The sequence below is a fragment of the Lactuca serriola genome, chromosome 3 (assembly GCF_051521515.1).
Source record: "Lactuca serriola cultivar US96UC23 chromosome 3, Lser_US96UC23_V15, whole genome shotgun sequence".
In the NCBI taxonomy this organism is placed as follows: Eukaryota; Viridiplantae; Streptophyta; class Magnoliopsida; order Asterales; family Asteraceae; genus Lactuca; species Lactuca serriola.
Window position 1 is genome coordinate 66701089 of NC_136410.1, and position 19967 is coordinate 66721055.

At 37.1% G+C, this 19967-nt stretch overlaps 1 protein-coding gene and 1 long non-coding RNA gene across 2 annotated transcripts; one reads left to right on the plus strand and one right to left on the minus strand.

The window, feature by feature from the left end:
* Positions 1 to 7559: 7559 nt before the first annotated feature.
* On the minus strand, positions 7560 to 9497 carry LOC145092521 (uncharacterized). The gene is made up of 2 exons (XR_013702567.1): positions 9382 to 9497; positions 7560 to 9279 (listed from the first exon to the last, which is right to left on the minus strand). It is a non-coding gene; the product is annotated as an uncharacterized LOC145092521 (long non-coding RNA).
* LOC145092520 (formin-like protein 8) lies at positions 9167 to 11154 on the plus strand. Its single transcript, XM_079030466.1, has 2 exons — positions 9167 to 9648; positions 9743 to 11154. The coding sequence occupies exons 1-2, from the start codon at positions 9167 to 9169 to the stop codon at positions 11055 to 11057; spliced, it is 1797 nt and encodes a 598-aa protein (XP_078886592.1). The 3' UTR covers positions 11058 to 11154.
* Positions 11155 to 19967: the final 8813 nt, after the last annotated feature.

Here is a 19967-nt window from a genome sequence, read left to right on the forward strand (position 1 = left end):
TTCTTTATTGACTCATGAATGCTACGGCTCCCCGCAGACTTACGACACCCTCTCACTGACTCGTGAATGTTACGGATCCCCGCAATATCACAACACTTTCTCGCTAACCAGTGAATACTATGACTCCCCGCAGTACCACGACACTCTCTCGCTGACTAGTGAGTACTATGGCTCCCCGCAGTATCACAACACTCTCTCGCTAACCAGTGAATACTACGGATCCCCGCAGTATCACGACACTCTCTCGCTGACTAACGAATACTACGGCTCCCCACGGTACCACGACACCCTCTCCCAATGACTCATGGATGCTACGGCTCCTCGTAGTCTTACAACACTCTCTCGTTCACTGACTCACCATGGGCTCACTCCATGGTTTTCCTGATAATCCCAAGTGATTACTCCCACTCGAATCCACTTGCTCTCTTATCACCCCATAATCTCATCATTAAGCCGTCACTATACTGGGTTCCCCAACTCATGCTCCGCAACTCAACATAGATAGGTGCTTACACCTACCCAACTTATGCACCACCATTCCTGATGTAAGTCCTCGAAGGCAATGCACTAGTCTTAGCACATATACACCCTTAGATAGTCCCACTCCGGCGACAATTAACTGATGGGTTCCCACTAGAACAAAAGTTACTATGTACTCCACTCTCCATCCCACAACTTGAGTCTCAACATGATCAAAAATTAGGACACCATACTCGGGTACCTCGGTACATTATCACAACATCTCATGATGTCTTGCCTCAATCACTGATCTTCAACTTACGCAACTCAAAACCTCAAAATACTCCCATCTCACAAATTGAAACACGGAGGAATCGTCAACGACTGAAAAACACGTTGATTAAAATCCGAAGCTCCACCCTCTACTGATCACCACCCATACGAAACTACTCATACCGACTCTGAAAATTGGTTGACAAATCAACTGTTGCCCCTTCTGGAGTATAGATCACAATCTATACCTATATCCACAAATCTCAACTATTGCACCCTGAACTCAGTGACCCAATCGCCTTGAACTCAACATTTGCAAACCCGCAAAATCCCTAGCCACAATAAATTCTCTGAACAATGGCCACCTGTCGTGGATTCACTCATCCTTTCTTAAGCACATACTCATACATCATCCTGCCTTGCACCTCGCCTCATCCACCAATAACCCAGGTCTCATGTGTCCGCACGGCAAATCTCCATAACCAGTTCTCTAACCGCACTTGAACGGATCGCTGATCCTCTTAATAGAATACCCAGTTCTCCCCCACTCAGGGTTTGAACAACCACCAATTGGCATACCAACAATCTACTCCATAGACTGTTTCACCAAGTATATCACACTTGACTCTTGGAACATACCACGTAATCACTTCAACGATCTTCCCGATGGAAACCAAGCAACTCCAAATATCCCATAACTCAGAAAAAAAATCTCAGAATCCTCCCAACGTGACTGCCTCTAGACATCTCGGAGCCTCTAACCAACACACCGCCAGAGACCCCAAATGTTTCGAATTAGTCCTTACTCTCAACCTGGAAATAATGCACTATCACGTACCTCGTCTCTAATTCCTCGACTAGCCTCCCATCGTGGGATTCATCATAAAATCAAGAGACCTTACTCTCACAGTCGATACACAACATAGACAACGAGGGTCACCGCCCCGATATACTCCTCTTAATCACCTGGAACTGCTGCTAAAAGTATGCCTCCCTCAATAAGGCACCCCCTTGTTCTCTTCCTTCTTAGTCCCACTAATTAATCTCTCATGGTATACGAAATACCTCACAGCAAACATACTGCCCAAATACTCTGGTGAAAACGTTGCAACCCTATACTACCCCAGGAGTTTTACCTGCAAACTCTGAAACCGAAAGCTCATTATCTCTTTTAATTCTACCAGAAAACGGGGATAGCGTAACTCTTATCACAGAAAGTGACGTCTCATCTATCGGTCGATTTCTCGACTCTGACCGCGATCCTCTAATAGGCACCATCTCTACTCATCTCTGAGTCTTGCGACTCCAACTGGCATCTCACTAATAAAATCTCTCGGAAACTAACTCGGTTTCCTTGTCAAGGTATGCTCCATTGAAACTCTTTCGACATGGCCCTCTGGCCCCACACTCTATCATATTTGTTCTCAGTCTAATCAATCACAATGGGATAATTGGTAAAATCAGAATCACTAACCGCCACAAATCATGGTACTCGTGATGGGTTTTGAGCATTCTAACACTCCTATGGTGTACATGCAACCCTATAAACCTTGGATCTATGTTTTCTCTATTATACATGCAAAATTTTGATATTCCAAGGTTTCATCCTAACTAGCATAATATGAAGCAACTACATTACAAGAATCTAGTAAAATGACATACCTTTTGATGGAGCTTGAAGTCATGAATCTTTAAGAGCCTAGTTCCCCAAGTGTTGCACCTCAAATGGTTCACACAACACCAAGAACCCTTGGAATAACTTGAGAATAAGGATACTTGCACCAAATCGGTTATGTCCTCTTGTGTACATACACTTAGTCCCATTTCATGAACTAGGGACCTCTTTATATAGTGTGGAGGATTAAGGTTACATTCATGTAAACCCTAATACCCATGACCTTTCATTTCCATAGGATCCATGGGCTAAACACTCCATGGACTATCCATGAAATCTTAGCCCAACCTAAATGAACTTGGCCCATCCTATATATATATATATATATATATATATATATATATATATATATATATATATATATATATATATATATATATATATAAGAGTCCATATTTAATTAGTTCCTTTTTGATCACTAAATTAATTCTAAATTAATTATTGATCAATACAAATTAAATAATATGATTCCATATTAATATATTAGAACTTATAGTATATTGATATAAATCATAAGTATCATTTTTCTCATTTTCTCTATCCAATTGTTCCGATGCCATGCAACCCAAATGGACCATGCCAAATCGGGTGAAGTACATACCAATTTAGTTATGGACTTAGACACTAATCTAACACATTCGACTGAGCAGTTTTCCATGGGGAGCATCGATCCTGTTTGTGAAGAAGAAGGATAGGTATCATTGGTTGTGTATTGAATACTACGAGCTGAATAAGCTAACGGTGAAGAACCGTTATCCACTACCGAGGACTGATGATTTGTTTGACCAGCTTCATGGTGCATCTTGGTTTTCCAATATTGATCTGCGTTCGGGTTATCATCAGATGAGGGTCAAAGACGAGGATGTACAGAAAACGGCCTTCCGGACTCGTTATGTTCATTTCGAGTTCGTGGTGATGCCTTTCGGGCTCACGAATGCTCCAGATGCGTTCATGGACATCATGAAATGCATATGACGATGATGGATTAGTATGTGATTGTATTTATTGATGATATCCTGGTCTATTCCAAGACCCATGATCTGCATGAGGAGCAATTGAGGGAGGTATTAGAGATTTTGAAGAGGGAGAGACTTTATGCGAAGTTCTCTAAGTGTGAGTTTTGGTTGTGCGAGGTGCATTTCTGGTGCACCTTGTCATCCAGAACAGTATTCTAGTTGATCCATACAAGGTCGAGGCTGTGATGAGGTAGAAGCTTCCGAGGTCTCCATCTGAGATTTGGAGTTTCCTTGGGTTGGCAGGCTACTATCAGAGGTTCATTCAGGATTTCTCCAAGATAGCGTTTCCTCTGACTCGGTTGACGAAGAAGACGGTCACTTTTCGTTGAGGGCTGAGTAGCAAGTAGCTTTTGATACTCTGAGGAAGAGATTGTGTGAGGTGCCAATTTTGTCCCTACCAGAGGGTGATGAGGATTTCATGGCTTATTGTGATGCATCGATCACAGGTTTAGGTGCAGTTCTGATGCAGAGGGGTCGCATGATCGCTTACGCTTAGAGGCAACTGAAGCCTTATGAGACAAATTATCCGACACATGATTTAGAGCTCGGGGTTGTGGTTTTCACCCTCAAGATTTGGCGACATTACCTTTATGGGGTCCGTTGTACTATTTACACAGATCACAAGAGCCTAAGGTATTTGATGGATCAACCGAATCTGAACATGAGGCAGCGTCGATGGTTGGATGTGGTGAAGGATTATGTTTGTGAGATCCTTTATCATCCAGGGAATACTAATATGGTGGCCGATGTTCATAGCCGTAAGGCGGTCGCGACTATGATCAGGGATATTTTTTTTTTAGGATGACCGTGATTACTCCACTTTTGGAGCGGATTCGAGAGGCTCGGGTTGAGGCTGTGAAGGAAGATCACTGGAAGAGTGAGCGCATAGCGGGTCAGGTGGCTTCCTTTGATTATGATAGCTGAGGGTTATTGATTCTTCATCGGAGAGTGTGGGTTCCATATTGGGTGGAGTGAGTCAGGTACTGATGGAGGAGGCGTACAAATTGAGATTCTCCATTCATCCCTGGGCGACGAAGATGTATAGAGATCTTCGTCCTGATTATTGGTGGCCATGTATGAAGCGAGATGTAGCTTGGTACGTGGATAGGTGCTTGACTTGTAAGAAATTCACGTCCGAGCAATAGCAGCCTCACAACAAGATGTAGCCGTTAGACACCCCCGTGTGGAAATAGGAGGAGATTACCATGGATTTCATTACGAAGTTGCCTCAGACTGCGAGCAGAGTGGATTCGATTTGGGTCATCGTGGATCGATTGACTAAGAGTGTCCATTTTATTCCGATTCAGGAGAGTATCTATGTGGAGAAGTTGGCCAAGATATACACCAAGGAGGTCGTGGCACGACATGGGGTGTCGGTTTCTATGATTTCAGACAGGGACGTCCGATTTACTTCCAGATTTTGGAAGAGTTTCCACGACGAGTTGGGTACTTGTCTGCATTTCAACACGAATTTCCACTCGCAGAGTGACGGTCAGAGCGAGTAGACTATTCAGACCTTGTAATATATGCTTCGGGTGTGTGTTTTGGATTTCAGTGGGACTTGGGATATGTCTCTCCCTTTGGCAAAGTTTTCATATAACAACAGTTATCACGCCAGCATTGATTGAACTCATTTTGAGATGCTCTATGGGAGAAAATGCAGGACCCTGATTTGTTGGGGTGAGTCGGCCAGTGAGTCATGGGGAGTACTGAAGTGGTACTCAACACTACCGAGTTGATTCACTAGGTTCAGACTAGACTCCAGACAACTCAGAGTCGGAAGAAGAGTTATGCCGAAAAGTGTCGATCAGATCTAGAGTTCTAGGTTGGGGATATGGTTCTCCTGAAGGTGTCACCCTGGAAAGGTGTCATCCGATTCAGGAAGGGAAGCAAGTTGGGCCCCAAGTACATCGGTCCTTTAAGGGTTTTGGCTCGGGAGGGCCGGGTTGCTTATCGCTTCGATCTTCTTGAGGAGTGTAGTTAGATCCATAGGACGTTCTACGTCTCTCAATTGTGGAAATGTTTAGTGGATGATTCCGTGGTGGTTCCATTGGATGATATCCAGGAGGACGATCGCCTAAATTATATCGAGAGACCAGTGGTGATTCTTGACATGAGGACAAAAACCTTGAGGAATAAGGTTGTTGAATTGGTGAAAGTTCAGTGGAAACATCGCAAGGGTACATAATGTATGTGGGAGCTGGAGGATGATATAAGGGAGCATTACCTAGAGTTATTTGGGGCAGCGGACTTCGAGGACGAAGTATGATTCAAGTGGGGGAGAATTGTAACATTCGTAATTTGGTATGTTTCCCTTTATCCCCTTAATGCAAAATCCTTTTCATTTTAGTCCATGGATAGTACGTGGGGCGTACACTATGAGTACGCTTAGCGTACTATCTCTTTTCAGGACGCGGGATTCACCCACGTACGCGGGGCGTACGTGGAGTACGTATGGCGTACGTGGTGTAGGGGCAAACACTAATTTTTAGGGTTTCCATCCTATTTAAGCATCTTAAACCACCTTTGTACATTCTATTGATCAACCTCCATCACCCTATACCCTAAAAATGAAACCCTAATTTTTAGGGTTTCCATCCTATTTAAGAACTCTTGGTGGTTGCTTGGGAGTAGCACAAGCTTGTAGATCCAGATTCATCATCATCTTTGTAAGCTATTTGAGGTATAAAGTTCTATACTTGATGGTTCATTATGCTAGATCTAGTTTTGGGGACTTGTTTATGCATTTTTGGGTCTTTTGAGCTAAAGTTGAGGTTTTGATCTACTCCAGAAGCCATGGATGTTATATCTTAGCTCCATTGAGGTCCCTTGTTCATAAAATTGCAAACTTTATGAAAGATATTGGTTCATGCAAGTGTTAAGAGCCTTATTAAGCTTCTTTTTGAGTGTTGGGTCCCATTAAGTCATGCATGGATCTAAAGTTGCCTACTTTACGTATTAAGTCACCATTTATGATCCGATCTGAGAGTTTGGCAAGAGGTCTTATCTGATTAAGTGCTTAATGGAGTGGGTTGGTGATCTGGGGAGTATGTTGGGCATACCCAGCTGGTACGCTGCGCGTACTGGCCCGGGAAAGAGTACGTTAAGCGTACGAGCTGAGTACGCCCCGCATATTCAACATATTGACTTTTAGTTTGATTTCCTTGGGTTTGGGACATATTTTGGGCTTTAGGATTTAGGCCTTATTGGGCCACTGGACTTTTGACTTTGGGTCATGGATAGGCTATAGACTTTCATGGAATTAGGTCCATAATGATTTTTGGGCCCAGTTTGGAAGTTGGGCTTTATTGGGCCTTATGATGCCATTTAAGGAATTTGGGCCTTTTAGTAGTTGGGTTGAGCCTTGGTTTTGGGCCAAGTAAGGAAAAGGGTAAAATGGTCTTTTACCCTGGGAATTGGTCAAGTAACTTAGATTCTTGATTATGGGTCGAGATCCAATTATTAATTGGATATTATTTGATGATGATAGCGCGAGGATTTTCCGGACCAGTAGACCGAGATTTATTTGAGAGATTCAACAGCTAGATGTGAGTTTCCTCTCTGTGTTTAGCAGGTCGAAGGCACCAATGTTGGCCCATGGTTTGATATGTTAGGATGCTAGTTTTTGTGCATGACTCTTGCATGTGTTATATGTTTATATGTTTACCGGACGGGGCCCGATGCCGATTTGGGCCCGTGAATATCTTGTATGCTATTTATCTTTGTGATTATTGCATGTGTTTGTATGACTATATGTTTATATGTTTATATGTATATTGGGCGGGGCCTGATGACTGATAGATCTATTTATCGAGCAGGGCCCGATGACGGGCGGGGCCCATTATATGTTTGATATGTATAGTATGTGGTATTTTGGGGAACTCGCTAAGCTTTGTGCTTATGATTTTTAGTTTATGTTTTCAGATACTTCTGATTCATAGGGGAAGAGTCCGGGATGATTACATTGCACACACCACATCGTTCCACATTTTTCTATTACTCTAATATACTTAGATGTTATTGATACATTTTGATTGACCATGGTCTCTATGATGCTGTTTGGATAATGGTTTTATTAATTTTAAAATTGAAATTTTAAATCTTAATTTTTGGGACGTTACAAGAATTGATTCGAGTTTTAAAACATAAAAATATTAGAATTTATAATTATTAAATTTGGTTTGGCATATAATCTCATCCTAGATAGTCACTAACAAAATACAAAAATCAACAAACCAATACCAAAATTATTCAAAAACATTATCGGAGCCTGGGTGAAACCCATTTCTGAGATCTCAAGGGGACGAGGGATGACAAGGAGATCTGGGTCTTCTTTCAGATGTTGCTTGATAATTTTGGTTGTGATTTCAGCATTGTGTGTATCTGGGACAACTCTTTATTGGAAGCTCAAAACGGTTTTATGGGTTTGCCCTTTAACCCACGCATAAACTTTTCTCCTCTTGCAAACACCAAAATTACAAGTCGTTTTAACAACAACAACATAAGATTTTATGTCTTCTTCACATACATCAGTCTCACCTAGATCTTGAGATCTGGAAGCGGTGTTCTAAACAAATATCCAAGTAGAGATCATCATACAACGACCAAGAACAATCAGACGTAACGAAAACATTAGCCTCTTTATCATCATCAATAGTGCTAGAACATGAAGAATTTGAATAAGACTTACCTATCTGAAACGATTTTGTTTCCTGAAAGTTTTCATCGGGGCCTAGTTCACGCTCTGGTCCGAAATCAAAATTCTCAAGGAGGACACTGGAGTGTATGGGGCCAGGACAATAGACGGCGAGCTTGTACAGCGACGCCCAGATGCTTGGAGGAGAGTCCGATTAAGTGAGAGAGGCGCGTGGTGGGAGAAGATTGAAGACAACATAAAGGATCGTTTGCTGGAAAATCGTGCGAAAACACATCGAATTTCTTATCAAATCACTAGTAAAACATATTGAATTTCTGTCCGATTCGTTTGCTCTGGATGAACGAATCAGAAGAAGCGTTAGATTGAAATTCATAAAGGATCATTTGACAGAAAATCGTGCGAAAACACATCGCATTTCTTATCAAATCACTAGTAAAACATATTGAAATTTTGTCCGATTCATTTGCTCTGGATGAACGAATCAGAAGAATAAGCGTTAGGTTAAAATTCACACGTCTAGGGTTAAATGTAAAGTTGATGATCTGAATTAGGGGGGAGAGAGAGAGAGAGAGAGAGAGAGAGAGAGAGAGATTTCCCTCGTTTAATCAGAGGTTATAAGTGAAAAGACAAAAGTACACTTGGAATAATTCATTCAACTAGGGCTTAACGGACAAATAATGATGGTGGTGGACTAAACAATAAAAGTTTTAAAATCACATGGACCATGTGTGAGGTTTAAAAAACTTAGGGATTAAACTTTGAATTTCAGGATACCAAATGGAATATTTATGAAGTTTTCTCTAAATCAAATAAAAAGTCAAAATCTAAATTTTATTAAAACAGATCATCAACATATGACAGGTAATTTGATGCGGCTACTATTAGAACTCATTTAATTTTATAATGACAAATTGACAATGCACCTCTTATTAAAACTCCTTTAATTCGATAAGATAAGTAAGGTAGCTTCTGTATGACATGTTAAAAGGATAGAATTGAATTCATGGAGATCACTTTTTTCTCATTTATTTATTGACATCCTAATAAACATATCAACATCGATTGTGAGCTCCGGTTGTTTCATTGATGAATCATTTCACAAGACTTGAAGAATTCAAAGGCGTGATTGTTGATGAAGAAGGATTAGATGTGTTTTACTGGAGGAATCTAGATGATGATGATGAACCTAAAAGAACAATCTTCAAGAAAGAACACCCGAAAGAAGAAGAAAAGAAAATGATATCAGTTGATCATGGCAGAAGAAAATCAAACACTCAAATTCAGGAAATTCAATTACTTACAGGAAAATCTTCAGCTTCTCTTCCACCTGCAAATCAACAAATCTTGAAAAATCAACTGTCATCACGCTCCCCACCACCAACACCGCCTACATCTCCACCGCCGCCACTGCTAGTGCTGCCACCACCACCAGCTAAGCCTAAAACTGGTGGTTTGACTTTGACTTCTTCATCAACACCACCATCAAATGTCAAACATAAGCCATTGCATTGCGATAAAGTCAACACAAATGTAGAACACTCCACCGCGTGGGACAAAGGTTCTTTCAGGTAAATTTTCAATCTTTTTCCTAGACTTGTACCTTATGCACATACACTTGTACACAAACATTGACAAAACAATACAATGTAACAATAAATTCAGGTTTAATGGTGATCTAATTGGGGCCCTATTCGGAACCATAGCAGCCAACAAAAAATCGCCACGTGGCGACCCCACCACTTCCCCGACCCCAAAACCCGAAAAAAAATCGGGCCCACCCTCGCAAGTTTTCATCCTTGACACCCGAAAATCACAAAACATCGCGATAATTCTTCGATCATTAACCGTGTCCCGAAGAGAAATCATCGATTGTCTCCTCGAAGGGAAAGGAATTGACATAAATACCCTTGAAAAGCTCTCTCGAATCAACCCAACAAAAGAAGAAGAACAACTGATTCTTAACTATGATCACGACATCACAAGGCTAGCAGATGCTGAATCTTTTCTTTACCATATCTTAAGAACTGTTCCTTCTGCTTTTACTCGATTCAATGCGATGTTTTTCAAGTTAAATTATGATTCAGAAGTGTCACACATCAAGAACACGTTACAGACAGTTGAAAAAGCATGTAACGAGCTTAGAAATCGTGGGCTTTTTGTGAAGTTATTGGAGGCGATTTTGAAAGCGGGAAATCAAATGAATGCGGGAACTTCAAGAGGAAATGCTCAAGCTGTCAATTTGAATTCTTTATTGAAATTATCTAATGTTAAAAGCAGTGATGGAAAGACAAGTTTGCTTCATTTTGTTGTTGAAGAAGTTGTGAGATTGGAAGGAAAACGGTGTATGATTAATCGAAATCATAGCTTAAGAAATAGTACTGTAAGTTTAAACTGTGATACATCGATAGGAAAAGATTATATAAGGCTTGGATTGCCGATTGTGGGAGGGGTAAGTTCGGAATTTTATAACGTGAGGAAAGCTGCGGGAATTGAGTACGATGCCCTTTCGAAATCGAGTTCCAGGTTGAACGATCGTTTGACTGAACTCATGAAGACGGTGGAGGAATGTGGTGGTGGTGGTGATGGTGGACGGGGTTTTGTGAAGGAGATGGAGAAGTTTGTTGAAAGGGCAGAATGGGAAATTCATGAGTTGGGTGAAGAAGAGGAAAGGGTTATTAGGGCTGTGAAGAAGACGAATGAGTATTATCAAGTTGGGGCTTCCAAAGATAAAGGAAGGAAGCAGTTTCAGTTGTTTGGGATTGTGAAAGCTTTTCTTGAAATGGTGGACAAGGCTTGTGTTGATATAGCTGTAAAGTTGCAGAAGAGGAGAACTGGTTGTGGAGAGGCGGCAGCGTTGGCGGCGGTGGTGGTGCCATCAATGCCGACTACGCCTAACCGGCCGTCGGTGAAGTTTCCGGTTTTGCCGGTGAATTTCATTAGTAGCAGCAGTTCGAGTGATTCAGGTGAAGATTTGTAAGTAATGAAAAGGGTATATAAAGATTATTGATTGTTGTTTGGATTTTGGATTTGAAACGAGGAAAAGTGTATCCATATTGAGTTTATTCTTTTTAAAATTCTATGTGATTTTAATTCTCACCGTATAAATAGTAATTATCGAGTTCAAAAACAATTGTGTTTGAATCCTTACTGATCAAGAAGATCATAAAGGCACAAACCCTAGATGAACGAATTAAAGTCTGAATCATTTGGCCGATTTAAACTGCAGGACATTACACCCAACTAAGAACGTTGAAAGATTCAAGTAATGATATCATGCATACCATTATAAATCATCGCATGCAATCAACAAACCATCGAACACTAATTGCAAAAAGTTTAAAACTCAAGTGATGAGGTAATTGTAAGTAACATGAAGGGAAAAAAAATTATACATTGTTCTCCATGTTAGCCGCAACCAATGTTTCCCCATTTGATACACCTTTTATGACGGGGAAAGGTCGACATCCTTCGGCTTCATTCTTCATACGGTTCAAATTGTATTTTTATGTCTATAAAACACTAGGTGTGAGATCCGTATGTTATACGGGTTTGATAAAAAAAATTAAATACGAAAGTTTAAATAAAATTTTATTTAAATTTGAAAATTTAGATTTGAAATTTAAAATTTAAAATGAAATATATTAAATACTATATGAATACTAATATTATAATTTATTGGTTATTTTCAATTAAGGCAATTATTAATTGAGGTGTAAATATGATGTGTTAATTAAGAAAATATAAAAAAAAAATGAAAAAATGACAAATGGAAAAAACAATTAATCAAAAATACCAAAAAATGACATGTGTCCAAGTTAATGAGATAATGACATGTGTCAAAATTATTTTCATCTATTAAGGAGGAAATGACAAAAAGATTATTGCTGTTAATAATACCAATTTTAATTTGCATATTTTAAAAATATGTTTGGCAAAAATAGTTGTTATGTTTGAAGTTGGAAGTTGTTATTTAATAGTTGGGAGTAAAAGTTATTACGTAATTTTTAAAAAGTGTTTCACAAAAGCAATCGTAGGCTCTCCAATGCGTAAAATTACATAATATTAAAAGATAAAAGTTCTTAAAATCTAAAAGTGTCAAAAAGGTGCTTAAAATAGCTTTTAGATTATGATCTTTTATAATAATTAAACTAGGTGTAAGACCCGTATACTACATGGATTTATTAAAAATAAAAGTTTAATATAAAATTGTAAGCATTACGGTATTTTTTTAAATTAATATTTTTAAATAAATACAAATGATATAATGAAATAAAATAAGTGAAGGAAATAAAGGAAATAACATATTCTAAGTTGTTTTCACATACATAATACTTTTTTATTATATAAATATTATAAATTAATTCATTAAAAATATCAAAAAACCGGTAAAAATGGATAACTTCAGTAACTCGTATTGTCTATGCAAAGTGTTTTTTTTTTTTTTTTTTTTTTTTTTTTTTTTTTTTATAAAACATCAAATAGGTTGATAATAATTATTTTAAATGACAATTTGGTACAACCCAATACAAACATTCATTTCACCCACAGACACTTATTCTCTTGGAGATTTGAAACAAAAGAAACGACTTTATACAAGTTATTATGAAATGCAACTGATTGATCTACTTTACATATTTAAGCCCTTAGAAAAATATAGATTTTAAATTTAAGAAAATAGAAAACACAAGAAAATTACAAGTGGAAAAGAAGAAATTCTAAAAAATGACATGTGTCAAATTTATTGAGAATATGTCATTTGGCAAAATACATCTTCATTTATTAGGTATGACTTTTTTACAACAATATCCATATGTTTATAATAATGGAACGTCTACTTCTAAATTATTGGAATATTGCACTCTTCACAAACAAAACGTTTCTTCAATCCTCTCCATAAAATGTAGGCATTTATTGCTTAGTTTCGATTATTGTTGAATATTGTTATGTTGTAGGTGAAGGATATTTTAAGTATTATCATTGATATTTTAATGTTTATATATATATATATATATATATATATATATATATATATATATATATATATTTTGATACTTAACAAGTGCGCATATGATATTTTGATGTTTAAGAAGACATATACGATATTTAACAGTTTTATAAAGAGTAAATATGATATTTAAAATTTAAGTTGGACAAATATAATATTTTGTTGTTTAATTATAGTATATATGAAATTCTAGCCTTTATCTTTAGTGAGTCTAAGATATAATGATTTTTTTGTTTTTGGTTTTGTTTTTATTCATTTTATTTATTTATTTATTTTGTAGATTTTCATTCATTACTAGGTTATAACTTGTGGGTTCCATGGTTCATAAAGTAAAAATAATTGAATAAAAGACAATTAAAATTGTTACAAACATATATTAATAAAATACAAAATGATATTCGCTAATAAGATATTATTTAGAGACAAAGATGTTTTTTTTGTGTTTTTTAGGCAAAATGTGTGCAATATCTGTAGACCTCTATAGTAGAAGAGGTGGACCAAACGTTTGCAGTTTAAAAGAAGAAAATTGTTTGTTTTTTTAACATCTGCATGCTGCTAGAATATACTAAAATATAATTAAACCGATTTAAAAAAAAAAACTTAATAGATTTTTTCAATAATTTTATGACTTTATTATAGATAATTAACAAATGTTGATAAACTTTTATATATTATTGTATAAAAAGTGAAAATAAAATGGTACAGATTAACGTATGTATTTGATAAAAACCAACAAACTTTTGTCGCAAAGTTTGACATTAACATTAGAATTAGGGATAAAAAAAATTTAACACATAAAATGCATGAAAATAAACTTTTATTTTAAATGAAAGTTTTCAAAATTTTCATTTTACTTTTTCAATTATATCAATTAAAAACTGGACATAAATATTTTTCCCAAGAAATGAATGAACTGCATTACCTAATATTTTATAAAATTTGATACAAAAAATGTAAGTCAATATTAGGATTTTTTTTTAATGTCTAAATAAACAGCTTCAACAACCATTATTGTAATTAAATCCTTATTTATAAATTTATCATAAAGATTATGATTTTGTCGTTGAACCTTTTTTCTTTAAGTATTATACCTTTTTTTTGCAAATTGTTTATCATAAATAAAGTTGGAAAAAATGTAAATTAAAAAAAAAACAAAGATATATGTGTTTTTTAGACTAGAAGGTGTCTTAAGAGGTATGAAAACTCTGGTCCACATTTGCACCAAAAAGAGGACTCGCAAACCTTTTTAAGTCTACAATCTTCAAAAAAAAAAAAAAAAAACAATCTGCGAAGCCTAATATCTGCGTATGGTCTGCGCGATACAGACAGAAGAAGCCGTGAAGATCTGCAAACAAAAAACAAACAACACTTAAATGTATACACCAGATAAATTATTATCCTTAAAGACTAAGTGTATGCACAAGATAAAAAAACGGGTATGATTTCAAATTTACTTTTTAATAATTATAGTTTTCCGATTTATTAATTATAATATAAATATTTTCTAAAAAACTTTGAATATAATATGAAATTTTGAAATACAAGATTAAATATTAACTAATTTTACGGGATATGATTCAGAAGCTCTAAGAAAATGATATGTGACAAACTATGAATATGCATAAGTAATAGAATGCCAAATGGCAATTAAAACTATTATAAAATATAAAAAATATATCCTAATCAACTTTCTTAAAATCTTTATATATCTTATTTCACATAATCTTTTGAGAATGAGCATTTGAGATTGAGTTTTGAAAGAGTTTTTTTGACTTATTAGTTTTTTCTACTGCAAATGAATGCTTGATAATTACAAAGTGAATTTTTCAACTACATTCGACACCACTATTATGGTATTAATTGAAGGTTATTCATATATGACTACATAAAAATGACTTATATGTGTATCTGCAATTGCTACTTGATAAATATTTTTTGTAATGCACGGATCTTGGTATGTATTTTAAATTAAAAAAATTCATTTTTGCAATGGGACTCGACGAGTCGGAGGCCCCAGACTCGTCGAGTAGGAACGAATGATTAGACGCAGGAATTAAAGCCTAATCGACGAGTTGAGAGCCTCGACTCGACGAGTAGGGCAGCCAGAGTGAAACCCTAATTTTCAGAGGTTGCACCCTATTTAAACACTTTAACTGGCCTCAACTTCAGCCTCCATCACCTCCAAGCCTTATTCATGAAACCCAAATCCATTTTGAGTGTTCTTGAGCCGTTGTTGTGTGTTCTTGGTGATTTTGAAGCTTGAGAAGGAAGAGGAAGCTTAGGGATTCAAAAGGAGGCAAGTAGATCCAGAGTTTGTGCTGCATTTCTGACTCAATAGAGGTATAAAGTTTGTACATTGGCTATTCATTTACTAGATCTCTTCATGGAAGTAGTTAGGGCTTTAAGAAGCCCATTTTGGAACCATTCATGGATGCAAGCATGTTTTGGAGTTAGGACCTCAGATCTGGATGTGCATGGCCTTATAAGACTTAAAGTTGCCAGTTTTATTAAGTCTTGGCCCTTCTCCATGCCTTAGGTCTCTTTAGGAGCTTGGTTTTGGTGTTGTTAGCTTCATAACGTCATGCATGAACGTAAAGTTTGTAACTTTACGTGTTATATCGACCCTCGGAGGCAAAATCTATGGTTTGGAAGCCTTGAACTCGACTAGAAACGACTGGACAGATTTGAACTTTGGGGGACTCGACGAGTCGTTCATACGACTCGGCGAGTTGGGACGTGGTCCCCCAACCTTTGTTGTTACTGAGCAAACTCGTTGAGTCTAGAAGATGACTCAACGAGTTGGACGTGTTTATGGACTTGAAGATCAAAGAACTCGACGAGTCTAAGGATGAACTCAATGAGTTGAGAGCAAAATTTTCCGAGTGATATGAAGAGGAACACGACGAGTTTAAGGATGAACTCGGCGAGTTGAGAGCAAAATGTCCCAACTGATATGAAGAGGAACTCGACGAGTTCAAGGATGAACTCGGCGAGTTGTGAGTGAAATGTCCCGACTTGTATGAAGGGGAACTTGAAGAGTTCATAGAAGAACTCGACGAGTAGGATCCAGACACCAAAGTTTTTATGGACCTAGGAACTTGACGATTTGATGGTTCAACTCGGCGAGTTGAGTCAACCAGAAGGTTGACTTGGACCAGAAGGTTGACTTTAACCAAAGTGTTGACCTTTGACCTTGACCATTGACCATAGTTGAACCTTAAAGGGGTTATGAGTATGAAAGAGTAATTAAAAGAGATGTTATGTGTAGGAGTTTGAGGAGAGTTGATTCCAGAGCCGAGAACAATTCAGCTACTACACGACATTGAGGTGAGTTACCTTCCAGTAGAAGTGGGTCGAAGGCACCAATGTCGGCCCACTAGTAAGAGTTATAGTATAGATGATTTTCTTTGTTATAATTATCTAGTATGTCACTATCTGGTATGCTTTATGTGCTAGTATGCTATGATATTATGTGATAGTGGTAGGAGGGGTAGGATAGGCCCCAATGTCGGTCGATAGGGCCAAAGGGGTATGCCAACACCCGGATAAGCTTGGCAGTATATGATTTTTATGTTTATACACTAGGATGCTATATGGTAGAGTAGGGGTTAAATAGTCCCCGGTACTGGTCGAAAGGACCAAATAGGTAGGCCAACACCCTGATATGCTAGGCTAGGTACCGGTCGACAGGATCGAAGGGGTAGGCCAGCACCGTGATATGCTAGGCTAGGTACCGGTCGACATGACCAAAGGGGTAGGCCAACACTCTGATATGCTAGGCAGTTACCGGTTTAAAGAGACCGAAGAGGTAGTCCAGTACCCGGATATGTTAGACAGTATGTGTGTTGTATGGTATGTGGTATGATGGGGGAACTCACTAAGCTTTGTGCTTACGGTTTTCAGTTTTTGTTTCAGGTCCTTCTTCTTCGAAGGGAAAGGAGCCGGTACAGTAAAAACGCATCACACACACGATTTCCGCATATGAGATTCTTGGGATTTGTACTCTGACATTGTTACTATATTATGACATGACTTTGATGTGACAACCCGATATTTCGAGACAATGAAATGTAACACCAGTTAAATATAGGTAAAAATTTAACTTTCCTAAAATCTTATTTGGGTTAAATAAAATGGTAAGAATCGTATCAAGGTTTTCGTGCATATAAAGAACACTAAAATCCGAGTTATAACGAAGAAGTTATGACCAATCTAAGATTCGCAGGAAAAATCGGCAACACTGATAGACGTAAAACGCGAAGTTTCAATACAATAATTTTTAGCCTTAGGTATCTAAATGAAAGTTTTAGATATCCCAAAACCGTAAGCATACATAAAAAGAATGCCCAAATCTGACTTCATATGAGGAAGTTATGATTTTTTTGAAGTTTCAGATATAGCAGTAGACAGCTAAAAACTCGAAATCGAGATCGAGCGGCTTTTTGCCAACATGACCTAAACGAGGATCGAAGATCTCATCAATGGTATTACAACGGTAAAAAGTCTGGCGAAAACAGACAGCGGATGAAGGAGTTATGGAATTTTAACGGATTTTTCCTGTCCCGGCCTATTAAAAATATAATATTAAAAATAAAGTGAAAATTAGCCGAAGGAGTCTAAACGAAAGTTGTAGACCGTAGTCTCACCTACGCGTGGATATACAGAAGGTCGAAAACGGAGTTCGTATGAGGAAGATATGAATTTTTGAAGTTTATTAATAATTAAAATATTTAATTTAATTATAAATACCCGATATTATCCATTTGAGGAGGAGTCACCGGTCTGATCCGGATTACGCCCAACGTAATACCTTGGTACGCCGAGCGTAATCCGATGATTCAGACCCTATATAAAGGGTGCGAGGGTTCCGAGGTTATTTGCTCATTTCTTCTCTTTCTCGTGCCGAAGCTCTGCGTTTAAACCCTCGAAGCCATCCTGAAGTCCCGGATGTCTCCAAGTTTGGAAGGAAGTTTTACGCTCCCGAGATTCCTGAGAATCCCAAGAAATCCGCTTTCTCGAGTAGAAGTTCTGCTCGGTTTTCGTCTCGCTTTCTTCAATCTATCAAGTGAGTTCATACCCCTACAATTATATTTTTCAAATACTTTATAAATGCCTTTATACACTTTTAAGGGGGGGGGGGAAATACAAGTAAACATACAATTAACCTCGTACGAAAATCATGAATCTTTTGCTATACTTGCTGTTAATTAATCAATCATATAGGATTTATAACTAGTATACAAATGGATTTACTACACGTTTAGCATTTTTACCAAAGATATTAATTCAAATGACTTTCTTAAACGTTTTTACATGTTTAAAACTCTTCATCAAACTGTCTTACACACTGTAAGTTCCTTTCAAACTCTGTTACAAAGGTGTTTTCAAACAAAGGTTTTCCTTATACTTAAACGGTCTTATCAAACAAAATGCTTTGAATCGTTTTATAAACTGACATCAAGTCATCGTTTCTTAGTATTAAACTTTTCAAAGGTTTTACAACACTTCTTTTACGCTTTTATATTGTCAAATGCATGCCTACATATGTATAGTTATATAAATAATGTTTAAAGGACTTAGGACGGTTAGCTCGCTTTATTTTCTTTTCCTCGTTGCGATGTGGCCTTAGGGCATCGTTTGCTCGTCCAAATGTCGTCTAAATATTAGTTATATATCATGTATACATATATAGACATAAAAGTTCCAATAGTCAATTCAGTACCTTTGGGTAGCAAAGGTATACTTCCGGTTATACTCGTACATTACTAGTAACTATAATAGGTATAGTTAGGAGATACTACTTACAATTGCAAGTACAAGAATCACACAAGAGTCAGTTCATTCATGAGTCCTTACTAATACATTATATGTTACATGAATACGTTCACATATATACGCTTACATGAGTACATTTACATAGATACGCTTACATGAGTACATTTACATAGATACGCTTACAGAGATACGTGTACAATGATACGATTACAGAGATACGCTTACATGAACACTTCTACATTAATACGTTTAATAGATACTATTACCTAGGATATGTTAGAAACATTTCGGGACTTACCATTCCACACCCGAAGCTGTTAGCTACAGAAGGGAAAAGGAGTATCGACGAGTTCCTTACGGTTATACTGTTCGGCGAGTTTCCACGCCGTGAATATCCTACTACAAAAGGATACATTTGATATAGATAAACTATGTTCTTTATTACCTTTATATTGTGAATCATACACATAAACGACGAGGTAGACTATAACATTTATAATAATAGTTAAACAAGGGAAAAACCGTCACATCTACAGTGATGCTTACTTCCAAAACAGTCGAGTCTTGGTAGATGACTACTTTTATACTAGTAGGAAATATTGGATTTCCTAGGGTTTTCAAACTTTTACAATTACTTACAAACATTTTCAAACTTTTACAATTACTTACAAACAAATCAAAGACACATTAATACTTATGAATTCACCAGTTTTATTGCTGATACTCGCTTTCAAAATAACTTGTATTCTCAGGTCACAAATAGACAGGTACGACGACCACATTTTGTGAAGACGGAGAAATCAAGACTCCTTTTTATTTTGATTAGTTATTATGTTGTCTTATACTATGAAAGAACACACTTGTAATTAAATTTATACTATTAATGCAATGGATGATGTTGTTGCTTGTTTACTACTTTACATTGTTGTGATACATTACATGACGTCCTCCGCCCCAGAACATTTCCGCCGTTCTCGGTTTTGGGGTGTGACATTTGAGACTTATGATCTATGTCTTTTTATGAAATGAAATAACTTGAGGATGTTTTCAATACATTGTTTTATAAATTGCTATATCAAAAATGAAATTGTTGGTCCGTATTTTTTA

What these genes read in the sequence shown, in the direction of transcription:
- LOC145092520 (XM_079030466.1), top strand. Translation starts at nt 9,167, where the DNA reads ATGAATCATTTCACAAGACTTGAAGAATTCAAAGGCGTGATTGTTGAT. An exon ending in TGGGACAAAGGTTCTTTCAG is followed by an intron (nt 9,649 to 9,742) that starts GTAAATTTTCAA and finishes CAATAAATTCAG; the next exon opens with GTTTAATGGTGATCTAATTG.